At 39.9% G+C, this 17,546-nt stretch overlaps 1 protein-coding gene across 20 annotated transcripts in view; it reads left to right on the top strand.

Annotated features, from left to right (window-relative positions):
- The window catches only part of CCDC91 (coiled-coil domain containing 91), a 336,822-nt gene that overhangs the window by 126,345 nt on the left and 192,931 nt on the right, over positions 1-17,546 (top strand). For all 20 annotated transcript variants that reach the window (XM_083819591.1, XM_083819592.1, XM_083819588.1 and 17 more), the window contains 3 exons: positions 2,111-2,153; positions 2,794-2,872; positions 16,348-16,514. In XM_083819591.1, coding sequence (XP_083675717.1) covers positions 2,124-2,153; positions 2,794-2,872; positions 16,348-16,514 — 276 coding nt within the window. In that variant the 5' untranslated portion in view covers positions 2,111-2,123. The remainder of the gene's footprint in view (positions 1-2,110; positions 2,154-2,793; positions 2,873-16,347; positions 16,515-17,546) is intronic.

Below are 17,546 nucleotides of genomic sequence, written 5' to 3'. Positions count from 1 at the left end.
GTGCTCAAGGTGAGGCCACACCAGTGCAGAGCAGAGTGGGACAGTCGCTTCCCTCGATGGGTTAGCAATGCTGTGCTTGATGCACCCCAGGATATGGTTGTCTCTTTTAGCTGACAGGGCACAATCACTCATATTCAACTTTCCATTGACCAAAACCCCCAGGTCCCTTTCTGCTGAGCTGCTCTCCAGTCTCTCATCCCACAGTTTGTACATACAATCCAGGGTTGCCCCATCCCAGGTGCAGGATCCAGCACTGGCTCTTGTTAAACTTCATATCTTTGGTGATTGCCTAGCTACCCAACCACCTTCTCCCTCAAAGCCAAACAAAGACCTTTGCAGTCCTTAAAAAGACTAGTATTTCTTATAACCAGAAATGAATATTGGACCATATTCTATTTTAATTTAACCAGATCTATCCACATTTTAAGTGTTGATTTAATAAATTCATCAATAAGAACTTGAAAATAAATTTGTTAAAATTTGAAAGATGTGTGTTTGAATTGATATTTTTCTAGTAATGTTTCTCAACAGTGGATATAAACTGTAAGTGTCCACTTTTGACACTAATTTGGAGATGTCCTTCAAACCTTTTGAATTCTTCTGTTTGAGCATGTTTTCACAGTGTTAAGTTTCTCCAGATCATAATCTATTTTAACTGAAATAAATTAAATTTGTATGTTTTGACACTTTATAAAAATTTTCTTCAGATTGTCCTTCATTCATATATTATGATTTTTTATTAAGAGCTTATACTTATACATGGCTTTTCATGGAAGTTTATAATATCTTGAGTTACTTTCATTAGCTGAGTTACTCTGCATTTTTGCAAAAGGAATGGCAGTTTAACTATAAATATATCAAAATGCCACAGAATTCAGGGCTAAAACTCAAAAATGCTGATCAGTTTGTAAAATCTAAATCAGCCCCTCCATGAAACATAGGGAAGGACCTCTGTGGTAACAGAAAAATTTCCAGAAATTCACCACAGGCTTTTTCTAAACTGCAGCTTGTGTTGATGCTGCCAGACAGCTAAGAAAAAAAATGGGAAAAGCAGGAAACATTTTTGAATTTAATCACAGTACTGATTTGGTAAAGCAGCTTAGAATTAAAAAAAAAAAAAAAAAAAAAAAACAAAAAACAAAAAACTCGTTAATATGAGTACAGAACTACAAAATACAATGTAGATTTTGATTCCATTAAATTGGATCACGTTCATTACTAGTGAAGAAAATTCTTCATTTGGAATCTGATGGTCAGAAATCCTGCTTTTTTTTATTATTATTATTATCCAGATGAATTAGATTATCTGTTGGTTTCAGTACCATTTGTTGAGCTACTGAGGTCTTGACTGCAAAGCTTGAGAGCAGTAGACATAACTTTTAAAGTAACTCTTCCTATTTTTCTATCTTGAAAAGCATTTGCTACATTCTTATCTTGAAAGATCTTCAACAATATTGGTTGGCAGTGCTTATCTTTTCCCTTGAAGATTTTCAAATTCCATCTCAAAAATACAAAGTTTTGTTACTTACCTTGATCAATAAAAACATGCTTCTTAAAAGGGATCTTGAAGTTCTAGCCCTTGTATTCTGAGTGAAAATATTCTGCTTTAGGTCATTTGATCTTTTGTTGAACTTGTGAATTTGAAAGATTTCAGGCAACTTGTTATAATTACTTATCTCCATGATGGAATTAATGAAAGATGGAATCTTTGTTCTAAATGAGAAGGTGGTGATTTTAGGAAGAGTACATAGATGAGCTAGGAAGCAATTGTATCTAAGTGAAGGTCTTTACTCATCTGTCATTTAATTGAGGTACAATATACGAGTCATTCATTTCTTTAGATTCCTAGTTGATATGAAATCAACATGTTTCTCTTATGAAACTGATCAATGCAATATACCCAATTTCCTGCAGTGCAGAATGCTGTATTACTTCGTGCGGATGGTTTTTAGGATTTGACTGCTATAACTTATTCTACCTGACTCTGTGCTTTAAAATTAATACTGTAACTTTCGTTTTACAATATTTTTATTATTTTATAAGTAAACAGGATATAACTGTTTAGTGGTTTTGTTTTTGTTTTTAAATCAGTTTTTTTGCTGTATTCTAGTACCATTTGAAAGATGGATGATGATGATTTTGGAGGATTTGAGGTATGTTATTTTGATGACAATTTTGATATTGAACTATTTACACAAACAGCTTTGGCAGTATTCTTTTTAAGAAAAGTGTTACGCCTGTGCTTCTGTTGATTATAACTTAATGAAAATGTCAAATTGAATTAAATAGTTGCGTACTTCAGTAATATTTTATTCTTGTGTAGAACGGAAATAGGGGATGATAAATTCATTAAAAAACTTTAATTGTAAACGTTATATTCTCAAGTATAAATCTTTTTAAACTAGATTTCAGTTCTTAAATGTAACTGATATTTATTCAGTAATAAACATGTCTTTCTATGCACATCAAATATCTGGTATATTGTGCTTCTACATTTGTTTCATTTCTCTGATATTCAATTATCTAGTTGACAGTTTTTCTCCCTTTCTAACTGAGACCTTTCTTGTATGTGCTTTATAGATGGTTTATATTTGACTCAATTCTCTGTAGTATTCTGACAAGTAATAAGATGCATGCTCAGTGTAGTCAAATAGCTTAGAAACTTAAGTTCTTGTTCTTCCTTACACTAGGAAAATATGCCTGAAAACTTTAGTAGATAAATGTGTTTTTTTTTTTTTTAAATAAGAGTATATAGTGTTTTGTAAGAAAATAACACTTTTTCCCTATTTGTAGGCAGCAGAGAGCTATGAGTGTGGAAATGGTGAAAAGCAGACTACATCTCCTGCTATTTCTTGGGCAGCATTTCCTACAGGTATTGATTTAAAAGAAAAAAAAAATCACTAACGAAATTCTTAGTAAGGTATTACTGTCCTGTATTCATTGTAAATACTAGTACCCAGAAGGGGATATAAACACGATAAAATTGTGGACAGCAGTGAAAGCTAGGCGTAAGAATGTTCCAGAGTAATCATTTTGGGAAGCTGTACTTCTCAAAATTGCACTTTAAGAAATATAAGTGAGAAAGATAAGTACAGTTTATCCAGTTCAAAGGCTGATAGGCCCTTAAGACAATTAGGGAAGAAGAAGAAGAAATGGAACTGCTCAAAGGATGTTCTGAATTTTGAGCATGGAAAGTCTGTTGGAAGGTTTTTTAATATAAAGAGACATAGAATGTTATAAACTAAACTACTTTACAGTTGTAAAACCTAACTTGGTTTCTCTAAAAGAAAAACCCTGTTTGTACCAACGTACAGGTGAATTATTAGATGATGTTCTAATTAAAAATTGTTTAGTCTTAATCTGCAAAGCATACTGTATTCTGAAGTGTCTGATATGGTTGAAATTTTTATTCCTTGTTTGTTAACACTAATATGTGAACCAAAGCTTCTTTAAAACTCAAAGTTCTACTGTGTGAAGTTCTGAGGGAAGGGAAAACAAATATGTATGAAACTTTTTTTTTTTTCTGTAGATCACACTGAAGTCTCAAGGCATTCCAAATTTAGGAAAGAATGCTATTCCTCTATTTGAAAAACATAGGGAATCTTTCCTTTGCAAAGACACAATATAATACTTTGTCTAGTAGTTAGAAGTTAAAATATTTTTTCTGTTCCAACTTGAGTCTTCTATGATTTCGTGAAATGTATTCATTTTAAATCTCAAAATTTTCACTAGTGAGATGTCTTCAGGGTGGAAGAAAAAAAGGTAGGAAATTAACTTGCTTTAATATTAGTTTACACTAATAATTTCCACAAAGTTTTAAATAAAGAAAAACTATAGAATAAGTCAGATAGGTATATTTAAACTATCATCAGTTATTAACTAGATTCATAATGATATAATTTAATACTGCTTTGCACTTGGTATGTACTCATTAGTGGTATGATGGGTTGCTAAAGGTAAATGGGAGTAAAAGATAGCTTGAATCATGCAAACTTACTTCTGAGCTTACTCATCATAGAGGCTGGACATCTAAGCAATCCTTGGGGAAAACAGTGAGAGTACTGGTGTAGCAGGAAAAGGTAAATAAAGACCTTCAGGAAAAAAAAAATCCATCATAAATATCATAATATAATCATATATATCAATGCCATGCAATATGTAAATATGTATTGTATCTTATGATATGTATGATGTAATATTAGAACAATATATCATACATTCATATATTATATAACGATATATAAACTATATATATTATACTATAATAATTTCTAGTTGTTATTCTGTTATAATTCTCTTACGTAGAATTGTAAATGTATATGGCTGAGTCCCTGGAACAACAGTGAAATAATAAATATTTTAATGTTGAAACACTCTCATACTTTTGCCTCTCTTCCATAGTTGATGTGCTTCCTTCAGTTTACCAGAGTATAATTTTCTTCTGGTAGCTACATGGGATGATTAGATGAAGCTGTTCCTGACTTGTTTCTTAGTTTCCCTAGCCACAGATTTAAAAAGAGAGACTGGCCTATCTCCGATATTTCAAATCATGTTTAGTCATATGAGAAGAACGAAATTGTAAGACATTTTCAATGGAACACTCACTCACTTAATTCCAGTTACTAAATGTAAATGGAAATTAAGTGCCTATAGTTCTTAGCTAGTTCCTAAAAACCTTTCTACGCATCTTCTGTAGGTTATTCTGCAGTTCTCCAATCTGTGTAACTTTACAGGATCAACTGCAGGAGGTTGTAGTTTTTTGTGAAAACCATTGAGTAAATGGAAGACTTATATCTCTATCATAAGTGCACTTGACTATTTTGTGTTAGAGATATTCATCCTAGAATAAACATTCTTATGCTACCAGAAACACCTTAAAATAGCATGGCTTTTTATTACCATTTTTAATTTTGGTTTATGTATTTCAGTATACCAAATCATTTGTGCTAAAACTTCGTATTTTAACAACAGAATAGGTGTTGTGGTTTAACCCGGCTGGCAGCTAAACACCACACAGCCGTTCGCTCACCCTCCCCCCTCCGTCTCTGGGATGGGGGGGAGATACGGGAAAATGAAGCCTGTGAGTTGAGATAAAGACAGTTTATTAAGACAGGAAAATAATAATAATAATAATGATAATAGTATTAATAATAATAATGTGTATGAAACAAGTGATGCACAATGCAATTGCTCACCACCCGCTGACCGATGCCCAGCCTATCCCCAAGCAGCCGGCCCCCCCACCCCGGCCAGCCACCCCTATATATTGTTTAGCATGACGTCAGATGGTATGGAATACCCCTTTGGCCAGTTTGGGTCAACTGTCCTGGGTCTGTCCCCTCCCAGCTCCTGCTGCACCCCTAGCCTGCTCGCTGGCAGGACAGAGCGAGAAACTGAAAAGTCCTTGGCTTGGTGTAAGCACTGCTCTGCAACAATTAAAACATCAGCATGTTATCAGCCCTCTTCTCATCCTAATCCAAAACATAGCACCCTACCAGCTGCTAGGAGGAAAATTAACTCTGTCCTAACTGGAACCAGGACAGATATCCACCCCTTATTCCATACCATTTATGTCATGCTCAGGTTACACTCTTTCCAATATATTCTAATTAATCACCATTTTCATCTATGATATATAGCAATCATGGTAATGATGACATACAGTATTATATAATAATTAACATACTGCTATTCAACTCATGGGCTATTCTCACCCAGTATTAAATCCCCTTGAGGTACACACCGGACCTCCCCATTCTTTTGCATTACCCACCAAGTGCATCCAGGTCCCTGGGCAAAAGCAATTCCACGAATGGGTTTGCCTTTTCCTGAGGCAGGAGTAGCCCAGACTGTTTTACCCAGCATGTTTCTTACGTGCACTACAGGAACTTTATCCCCTTCTACAGTGCGTAACAGGTTTGATTGGGCAGGTCCAGCTCGGTTGGCAGATCCCCTAGTATTGACTAACCAGGTGGCCTTTGCCAAATGTGCATCCCAATTTTTGAATGTCCCAGCACCCATTGCTTTCAGTGTAGTCTTTAACAGTCCATTGTATCGTTCAACTTTCCCAGAGGCTGGTGCCTGATAGGAGATGTGATACACCCACTCAATACCATGTTCTTTGGCCCAAGTGTCTATAAGGCTGTTTCGGAAACGAGTCCCATTGTCTGACTCAGTTCTCTCTGGGGTGCCATGTCGCCATAGGACTTGCTTTTCAAGGCCCAGGATAGTGTTCCGGGCGGTGGCATGGGGCACAGGATATTTTTCCAGCCATCCGGTGGTTGCTTCCACCATTGTAAGTACATGGCGCTTGCCGTTGCGGGTTTGAGGGAGGGTGATGTAATCAATCTGCCAGGCCTCTCCATATTTATATTTCAGCCATCGTCCTCCATACCAAAGAGGCTTTGACCGTTTGGCTTGCTTGATTGCAGCACATGTTTCACAATCATGAATAACCTGTGCTAGAGTGTGCATGGTCAGGTCCACCCCTAGATCACGAGCCCATCTGTATGTTGCATCTCTACCTTGATGGCCTGAGGTGTCATGGGCCCATCGGGCTATAGATAATTCACCTTTATGTTGCCAGTCCAGGTCCACCTGAGCCACTTCAATCTTAGCAGCCTGATCCACCTGCTGGTTGTTTTGATGTTCTTCAGTAGCCCGATTCTTGGGCACATGAGCATCTACATGGCGTACCTTTACAACCAAGTTCTCTACCCGGGCAGCAATATCTTGCCACAATGCAGCGGCCCAGATGGGCTTGCCCCTGCGCTGCCAGTTGTTCTGCTTCCATTGCTGTAACCACCCCCACAGGGCATTTGTTACCATCCATGAATCAGTGTAGAGATAGAGAACTGGCCACTTTTCTCATTCAGCAATATCTAAAGCCAGCTGAATGGCTTTCACTTCTGCAAACTGACTCGATTCACCTTCTCCCTCAGCAGCTTCTGCAACTCGTCGTGTAGGACTCCATACAGCAGCTTTCCATCTCTGATGCTTTCCCACAATACGACAGGACCCATCAGTGAACAGGGCATATTTCTTTTCATTTTCTGGTAGCTTGTTGTACAGTGGGGCTTCTTCAGCACGAACCACCTCCTCCTCTGATGATATCCCAAAGTATTTGCCTTCTGGCCAGTCCATAATCACCTCCAAGATTCCTGGATGACTGGGGTTTCCTATTCGAGCCCGCTGAGTAATCAGTGCAACCCACTTGCTCCATGTAGCATCAGTTGCATGATGTGTAGAGGGGACCCTTCCTTTGAACATCCAGCCTAGTACCGGCAGTCGGGGTGCCAGGAGGAGCTGCGCTTCAGTACCGACCACTTCCGAAGCAGATCGAACTCCTTCATATGCTGCTAATATCTCCTTTTCGGTTGGAGTATAGCGGGCCTCAGATCCTCTGTATCCCCGACTCCAAAACCCCAGGGGTTGACCTCGAGTTTCCCCAGGTTCTTTCTGCCAGAGGCTCCAGGTGGGACCGTTCTCCCCGGCTGCGGTGTAGAGCACATTAATTACATCTGGTCCTGTTCGGACTGGCCCGAGGGCTACTGCATGAACTATTTCCTGCTTAACTTGTTCAAAGGCTTGTCGTTGCTCAGGGCCCCATTCAAAAGCATTCTTCTTACGGGTTACTTGGTAGAGTGGGTTTACAATCAGACTGTAATTTGGAATATGCATTCTCCAAAACCCCACGACACCTAGGGAAGTTTGTGTTTCTTTTTTGCTAGTTGGTGGAGACATAGCTGTTATTTTGTTGATCACATCCATTGGGATTTGACGACGTCCATCTTGCCATTTTATTCCTAAAAACTGGATCTGTCATACAGGTCCTTTAACTTTATTCTGTTTTATGGCAAAACCGGCCTTCAGAAGGATTTGGACTATTTTCTTCCCTTCTCGAAAACTTCCTCTGCAGTGTCACCCCACACAATGATATTCATCGATGTACTGCAGGTGTTCAGGAGCTTCCCCCTGCTCCAGAGCAGACTGGATCAGTCCATGGCAAATGGTAGGGCTATGTTTCCACCCCTGGGGCAGCCGATTCCAAGTATATTGGACGAATAAGTGAAAGCAAAGTGAAAGCAAACTGTGGCCTGCACTCTTCTGCTAGAGGGATGGAGAAAAATGCATTAGCGATATCAATTGTGGCATACCACTTGGCTGCCTTTGATTCCAGTTCATACTGGAGTTCTAGCATGTCCGGCACTGCAGCACTCAGTGGTGGTGTGACTTCATTCAGGCCACGATAGTCCACTGTTAGTCTCCAGTCACCATTAGACTTTCGCACTGGCCATATGGGACTATTAAAAGGTGAATGAGTCTTGCTGATCACTCCTTGGCTCTCCAGTTGACGAATTAGCTTATGGATGGGAATCAGGGAGTCTCGGTTGGTGCAATATTGCCGCCGGTGCACAGTTGTGGTAGCGATCGGCACTTGCTGTTCTTCAACCCTCAGCAACCCCACAACAGAAAGGTCCTCTGAGAGACCGGGCAAGGTAGATAGCTGTTTAATGTCCTCTGTCTCTAAGGCAGCTATGCCAAAAGCCCACCGGAACCCTTTTGGGTCCTTGAAATATCCTCTTCTAAGATAGTCTATGCCAAGGATGCACGGGGCATCCGGGCCAGTCAAAATACGGTGCTTTTGCCACTCATTTCCGGTTAGACTCACTTCAGCCTCCAATACAGTTAACTTCTGGGATCCCCCCGTCATGCCATAAATACAGATGGGCTCTGGCCCTTTATAGCTTGATGGCATTAGGGTACATTGTGCACCAGTGTCTAATAAAGCCTACTTCTGTGCGTCTGACGTGCCAGGCCATCGAATCCACACAGTCCAATAAACTCGATTGTCCCTTTCCTCCCCCTGGCTGGAGGCAGGGCTCCTCTAGTCCTGGTCAGAATCTTCGTTTCTGTGTTTAAAGGACTGCCTGCTGGAAGTTGGAGCAGCAAACTTTTCAGAGAACCCCTTTTTCCCAATTGTTTTCTTTTGCAACTCACGTACCCATGCCTCTAGGGTCGCAGTAGATTTTCCATCCCATTTTCTCATGTCCTCTCCATGGTCACGTAGGTAAAACCACAGGGTGGCGCGGGGTGTGTGCCCACCGTATTGTCTTCCTTGCACAGATGAACGTTTACCCCTAATAGCTGAGACACTGGTTTGTACAGGTGGGGAGGAAAATAAACTTTCTTTAAGTTGGGGGACCTCTTCAGAAAGTTTCTCCAAGGTATTCTCTTTTAGTTGGTGGACACTGGTTCGTTCCGGTGGAGGGGAAGATAAATTCTCTTTAAGTTGGTGGAACTCCTCAGAGAGTTTCTCCACAGCCGAGACGCAGGCCTGTAGGGAAGAGGAGAGACTTTCTTCGTACTGCCGGAGTTGTTTAGCCAATTCATCCACTGTGGGTCCCTCATCCTCTCTCCAGGCTAGTATTGCCAATGAGCTGGCATATGATGATGGTGCACTCCGTACAAACTTCCGCCACATGGGTCGTGTACACTGGACTTCATCTGGATCTGTGGATATTTGTGCGTCGTCTAGGTCCTTATAAATTACTTCCCGTACGGCTAATTCCTTCAGGTACTGATTTCCCTTCTCCATGGTGGTCCACTTACCTGGTAGACATACAAGTTCTTCCTTGAAGGGATACCTTTCCTTCACAGCTGACAGGAGACGCCTCCAGAGGCTGTGAGATCGTGCTCCATCTCCAATTGCTTTGTCAATGCATGCGTCCCTAGCAAGGGATCCCAGCCACCTGGCTTCCCTGCCCTCTAATTCCACACAATTGGCTCTGGTGTCCCAGCACCGGAGCAGCCAGGTGACAAGCTGCTCACCTATACAGCGACCAAAATCTTTTTGCACATCTCGTAGCTCACGCTGGTATAGGGTTCGGGTAGTTACTGTTGATTTTTCAACATCCTCATCCTCATCTTCATCCTCCTGCACCTCTGATGGCCCAGCCTCGTCTTCTCTATACCCAGACCTAGCAGAAGACTGTCTGCATTCTAAATGACCTCAATCTCTATACCATTTTTTCACCTTGTCTACAGGGGCAACTTGCACTGCTACAGCTCGTTTCTCTGACCCAGCCACAGGGTCTGCCACAGGGGTTGGAATACCCTCTGCGGGGTCAACTTGCACTGCTACAGCTCGTTTCTCTGACCCAGACGCAGGAGTGGGAGCAGCTGAACGAGCTGGAGCTGCTGCAGGGGCTGGAACTGGAACGGCTGCAGGAGCTGGAACTGGAGCGGCTGCAGGAGCTGGAACTGGAGCGGCTGCAGGAGCTGGAGTGGCTGCAGGAGCTGGAGCGGCTGCAGGGTCTGTCGCTAGGTTGATAGTAGCATCAGTTGCAGCTCGATAGGCACAAGCCAGACCCCAGCACGCTACAGTGATTTGTGTCACTTTGGAACTGCCAGAGTCATGACACCTTTTTTTCAAGCATTCTGCCAGCTTTTTGGGATTTTGCAGTTGTTCAGGGGTGAATGTCCAAAACACTGGAGGTGACCACTGCTCTAGAAACCTGCCCATATCCTCCCACACTCCCTGTCACTTGCAACTATCCCGCCTCAAGACAGATCTCCGGATGAGATTCCTAAGTAGTTGTTTAACCTTAAACAAAACCTGAAGCGTATTCAGGAGACATAACAACAAGAACTTGCTGGTCTGAGTATCCCAAGGATATTCAACATCTTGGAGAACCACCGTAACTAGCTCGGGGGATAAGAGAGTGGTGAAGGAGAAAGGGAGAGTGAACAGGTAGGAAAAAATATCTTCCCCTGTCCCCTCCACAGATTGGCTCCCTGATGAAAAAAGGCAATAGGTGTAATTGCTAATAGTTTCCGAGACATGGTTTCCAAAGTATAGAGTCGATGACAGTGCTGAGTACAAATACCAGGTTAGAGTCATGACCAGAAATCTCATCATTTCATAAGCCATTGTTACACCGCACAGTACCATAACAATCTTAAACCAGGGCCCAGAAAGGATAAACAGTGCAACAGGGAGCACATACAGAAAGTAACGTGCTATAAAACTCAATTTGGAAAACAGGCACAGCAGACTTGAGATTAAGGCAATCAACATCGTGACTAGCAACTATTAAGCAGATCCAACACTTATACCAATTTTAGTTTAACACACTCTGGTCAAATCTATCGTTATCTCAACCCTTCGTGCCCCACGTTGGGTGCCAAAAGGACTGTTGTGGTTTAACCCGGCTGGCAGCTAAACACCACACAGCCGTTCGCTCACCCTCCCCCCTCCTTCTCTGGGATGGGGGAGAGAAACGGGAAAGTGAAGCCTGTGAGTTGAGATGAAGACAGTTTATTAAGACAGGAAAATAATAATAATAATAATGATAATAGTATTAATAATAATAATGTGTACGAAACAAGTGATGCACAATGCAATTGCTCACCACCCGCTGACCGATGCCCAGCCTATCCCCGAGCAGCCGGCCCCCCCACCCCGGCCAGCCACCCCTATATATTGTTTAGCATGACGTCAGTTGGTATGGAATACCCCTTTGGCCAGTTTGGGTCAGCTGTCCTGGGTCTGTCCCCTCCCAGCTCCTGCTGCACCCCTAGCCTGCTCGCTGGCAGGACAGAGTGAGAAGCCGAAAAGTCCTTGGCTTGGTGTAAGCACTGCTCTGCAACAATTAAAACATCAGCATGTTATCAGCGCTCTTCTCATCCTAATCCAAAACATAGCACCCTACCAGCTACTAGGAGGAAAATTAACTCTGTCCCAACTGGAACCAGGACAATAGGGTTTTCCCAGCACACAGTGGGTACCAAGACAGTTTTAAATCATTTATCTGGAAGTGGTATTGGTTTAAAAATAAGCCATTCCAAGTTGGTCAGAAAATTATTGCTTCAGATTGGGTAATTTATCTTTATTCAGTATTTTTAATTTGAATACGTATTCATACACAGAAACAGTTCATTCTGTTGCCGTTTGTTTCAGTTACACATCAGTGATGACAATGTTTCTTTTGTAACAACAGCAATTAAGAATTGCTTAAGATTAACTTTATAACAGAGGGAATTATAGAAAGGACTCTGTCACTTCCATTCTGTTTACAGTCAATGACTGTAGGTTAACAACTGGTTGTGCAGCCAGTGCTGGCCAACATAGTTTTGCTTTCTATGACTATGGGGCCATTTCTGAGGATTGATGATGTCTTGGAAGAGACAGAATCTACCCAAGTAATGCAAAGTGCATCTCTCAACATACTGCCAACTTTTTTTTTTTTTTAAAGAAACAAAAAACTTTAAACTAGGAAATAAGGAGGGAGAGACTGACTGAGTGACCAAGAGAGAAAATGGTGGATAGATTTGGCAAGCAAAGGTTCTGGCTTGACGGGAATAGAAGAGAAACTGTACTCAACAAAACAAGGCTGAAAGAGGATCACCCCAAGTGTACTCACAAATAAGAACATAAGACAACATAAGACATGGGACAGCATTATGGGGAAAGATCTCATGTTTCTGGGAAACAAGCACAACTGGACACCTCTCTGAAGTGACCTGTACATCAAAACACACTGCATGGGGAACAAACGGGGAATTAGAAGTCTGTGCATTGGGATCATAAAAACATGATGAGGATATGCCACATGACTGAAATGCTGCAATGGATACACGTGTGCCTCTTAAGAAGCAAAGGCGAGAAGGAGTTGCCCTTGATGTAAGAGAGCAGCTGGAAGGCACAGAGCTCTGTTTTGAGGGAGGTGATCAGTCAAGAACTGTCAGGGTCAGGATTAGTGGGCAGGCCAACATAGCTGACATGGCTGCATCTGCCTGCTCTAGATGAGGCCTTCTTCAGATATCTCGAAGAAGCCTCACATTTACAGGCCCTGGTCCTCATGGGGAGTGTTAAGCATCCCAGGATCTGCTGGAAGGACAATACAGCAGGGCACAAGCAATCCAGGAGACCTTTAGTGTAAGAAAAGTATAATATTAGGTTCGATACGTGAGTATTTTTTTTAAATTATACCTTAACAGGATCTCTGACAATATTATTTCATACAAGCTATATCTCTATCAGCATTCCTTTGCAATTTGTTTTAGAATTAGGCTTCTGACAAGGCCTATGTATACTTTTTCATATTTTTTAAAATATGTTGGGAATGATTTCTCAGTTTCTGTATGTTTTGTAGTCATTTGAATACTGAAAGACTTTCTTTTAATGCTCAACTAAATGGCTACAGAATTTGGTGGCTGTTATAAAGTTTACATAAGAATTTAGGAAATTAATATTTCCCTATGTCCTTAGACTTCAGATATTGGAATAGTGTATCTACTTATTTTCTAGAACAGATTCCCTTTGGCAGAATAAAATTTGGAGAAGAGCTTTTTGCAACAAACTGTAAGATAGCATCTTGAAAGATTTTAAGATTTTTTTCTTTATATTTTGATCTACTGCTGTAAACTGGTACATGTAGAGAAGCAACCTTAAACTTCATCACTGAAGATAAATAATTTTTCTTGTGCGGGCAAGGATTGCAGACTGTTACTGATCTGTGCTTCTATTAATAAACTGCATGACTTTGTCAGTTCTTACATACAAACGTATTGTAGAATATTTTTAATGTGAAGTCAAAGGTCCACAAATTATCAGTTCAGCTCTGGCAGCCATTTATATCTGCATCTTATATCAGCCTTCTTGGGTATATGACTTTTGACATACCTGTAACTGAATATGTGCTCCTTTCCTTTATAATACTGTAGCTTTAATCAATGAACAACATATATATTCTTCGGAAATTCATCAGGACTGCAGAACTACTGCATAGCTTACTTGAAGCTAAAGGATGTGTCTAGAATCAGGGCACAATACTGTGGAAGGATAAATTTTTTGTTAATATCAGAGTGGCTGTCTATCATAGCAGGTGGTGTAGAAATTGATGATGACAGGATCTGTAAAGTGGCTTTGAGTTCATATCCATACTAATGAGCTTCAGGACTTTTACTGCAGACTAATTGCAGCTTGGTCCTGTGCACTTGAAGGTCCATTAGCTACTGGAATGCAGTCTAGCAGTTTTATCAGAGGGAAGTCTTTGTTTCGGGGGTTCTGAAACTGTTCCATTATGATAACAGTGGTATGGTGAGCAGGAAAGAGGGAAAGGTCATCTCCAAAAGCACATTTTGAGCTGAGCTAAAATACTAATACAATTCCATCAAGTGTATATGCAAGTAGAATGAATTAAGAGAGCTTGAATTAGACAGCAAATGTAATTCTAGTTTAACATGTAAGTTCTTAATATTGCTGAAAGTGAAAGGAAGGCTTTTTATTTATTTATTTATTTAAAAAAAAAAAAGGAAAGAAAGGCTGAGTGATACTTTGGAGACTTGCCTTAATTTCTTGTCTTCTGCAAGGTCATGTCTTTAGTTGAACGAGTTTAAACCAGAGGTGGTCACCCATTGTTGCTTCTCACTTCTCAGTCTTTCTTTTGACAAGTTAGGAGTTTTTCTTCCCCCTCAAAATGCTGAGCAATCATTATTGTGACTGAAATCACTGAAAACTCAGTTTGATTAAAAATCGTATTATTTTATAACAATATAATATATATATAATATAATATATATAATATATATTGTTATATTATTGTTAAAATCATATTATCTGAAAAAATAAGTGTTATGTCTAGTATTGGAAACCCAAAATATTTGAGTACATTAAGCATTAATCTCTGAGTCCCCATTTCTTGTTCATAACAGTTTCTTTTTTTTTTTTTTTAACTTCTGTGATAAATTATCTGTGTGAGCAATGTCTATACCATAATGATCATGACCAAAGGATAAATGAGGATCAGAGTTATGTTAGGTTTTCCTTTTTGAGTTAATACTTTTCGTAAGCAGCTCGTCTGCTCAGTCAGAATTATCTGGTGCATTGCTTTAGTTGATGTTCCGTCTGTTAGAAACAGATTTCAAACTGGAGTTCAGGTTATTAAGTGATAGCGTAAAACCGAGACCCTGTTGATTTTTTTTTTAAACATTTTTTTAGGAGCTAAAAAGGTAGTCTTCTGTTATCTCCTCTGTCACTTGAACTAACAGAGTAGGTAATTGCTTTAGGAAGCTGCATTTTCTTTGTCAACAGGCATTCGCTTTTGGAAGGGGAGGGAAAAGATGAATAGAATACTTCAGTGGATTTCACAGGTACCTTGAGGTACATAAAGGAAGCCTAAAAAGTCACATTTAAGATTCTGAAGAAGAGTTAAAGATGTTGTTCTGTCCCAGTCCTGTTTTGTTTTGTCCTGGTTACCTAAACTGGATCCTTTTCTTTTTGCTGAATTATTCCTCTCTAGGCTTTTTATTCAGTTTCTATTTTATGTTTTTCTCCTCTCCAACCCACTGTTGCTGCAATTAGGATCCTGATATTTTTCTGTCTGGTGGTCTGTTTTCTTTCTTCTTTTTGGTAGATAAAGGTTTGCATGTTCCTCTATCTTTACCTGAATCCCACAGCTGGGGAGGTAAAGGAGATGGGACACAGCATATCTGGTTTCAAGGAATAGATTGTCATTTTGAATGCCACTAGTTGAATGTATGTATATGCTTGTTTGCTTTGTGTATGTGTGCTTCATTAAACAGTGATACTGAGGGGCCTTGCTCAGCGGTAGTGGAATCTACAGTTCACCAGATGTATTAATGATAATGAGTGGCTTCTTCTAATGCAACTGCATATACATTTTGTTTGCACAGAAGTACTTATCTATAGCAGAAAAGTCTCTTGTCAGAAATTTCAGGTTTGCATTATCAACTTGTTGTCACTACGTGATTTCAGAGAAAATGTCAGACTTAATAGTTCTTTTGTTTCATAAAATATTTAACAGACATGGCTGCTCAGGCTGAAACAAATATTTGATGTGAAGAACTGGACAAATGCAGTGTTGTCAATTTCATCTCTGTATAGCCTGATGAGTCACTAGCTGTATTAGGAAGTTTTGTTAAGTAACATTTTAACCTTTTTCAGATTCTTAATGTAAACATTTTTTCCTCTTCTATAAAGGCATACCTGTAGCTGGCCATATAAAAGATTGTGGGATTTTGTTATTACATTAAAAATGTATGCAAAGCTTTCTCTTCTCCTTTTTCTTAGTTTGTATCTGAGTCTGTCATAAAAATGCTCCAGTTTCTGTAGTGATGGGTTGATAATGATCCTCTGTACAGTTTTTTTATGGCATAACTGGAAATTTCTATGAAAGAACTTACACTCCAGTATTAATTACATTTAAGCTTTATTTTACTTGTTGCTACTGTGATGTGTTTTGCTAGGTTTAAATTTCAGAAACAGAGTTAATTTTTGAATGCGTCTTCATGTTTGTTTTTTGTTTTTATTTCTTGCTTTAGTATCTGAAGTCCATATATCTCGGAATGTTTCTCCTGATGTTCTTCTGGAGCACTCTGTGCCTTCATCCTGCCTGGTTCCTCCTGACTCATTCACTTTATCAAATGATAATGTGGCAACAGCTAGTCAAACAGCCAATGTTATAAACCCAGCTGTACTTAAAGAACAGGTAAAGCAGCAATTTTTGTTTCAATATGGAAACTTTATGTATTAAATATCTTGGCATTGTATCTTTTTTTGTGCAAAATTAGATTAATTATGTTTTAAGAACAAAAGCTGTCCTTTGGATGATTTCTGTGAGTTAGACTCTGAAGTAAAATAATTTTCGTTTCTTTAGGAGTGTGGAGTGTAAGCAAATGGTGTTTAAATCCTCTGACTGGGAGACACTGTACTACTTTGGTGTGGACTGCAAGAGAGAAGTGTGTTTAAGAGCTATTAAAATGTTAAAGACATGCTGATAGTGTCAGGGATGAATGTCGGAAACAATAGAAGAAAGGTTATTTTATTGCTGCTAAACCTGTAAAGATTACAGAATTGTCATAATTTTATGTTTTTTTCAAGTGGTTTTAGTATTAGAGAATTATCACTTTTTTTTTTCCTTAATTGGAATTAATTTTATTTTTATTCTTTTATATTCAGAGAATCAGAATACTGGGATGCTTTCCACTAGATCAGGTTGTCCAAAGCCCCACCCATCCAGGCCTTGAACCCTTTCAGGAGTGGGACGTTGACAGCTTCTCTGAGCAACCTGTTCCAGTGCCTCACTACACTCATAGCAAATAATTTCTTCTGAATATCTAATCTAAATCTACCCTCTTTTAGTCTAAAACAATTACCCCTTGTCCTATTGCTACGCTCACTGATAAAGAGCCTCTCCTCATCTTTCTTCTAGGCCCTCTTTAGGTACTGGATGGCTGCTATAAGGCCTCTTGGGAGCCTTCTCTTCTCCAAGTTGAACAACTCCAGCTCTCTCAGCCTGTCTTCATTAGCAGAGGTACTCCAACCCTCTGATCATCTTTGTGGCTCTCCTCTGGACTTGCTTCAATATGTCCATGTCCTTCTTATCTTTGGGGACCCAGAGCTGAACGCAATACTTAGGTGGGGTCTCATAAGAGCAGAGTAGAGAAGGACAATCACCTCCCTTGACCTGATGGCCACGCTTCTTCTTTTCATGCAGCCTAGGATATGGTTGGTCTTCAGG

This window comes from Anser anser (assembly GCF_964211835.1).
Source record: "Anser anser genome assembly, chromosome: 1".
Classification (NCBI taxonomy): Eukaryota; Metazoa; Chordata; class Aves; order Anseriformes; family Anatidae; genus Anser; species Anser anser.
This window is presented reverse-complemented; position numbering and strand designations above follow the sequence as displayed.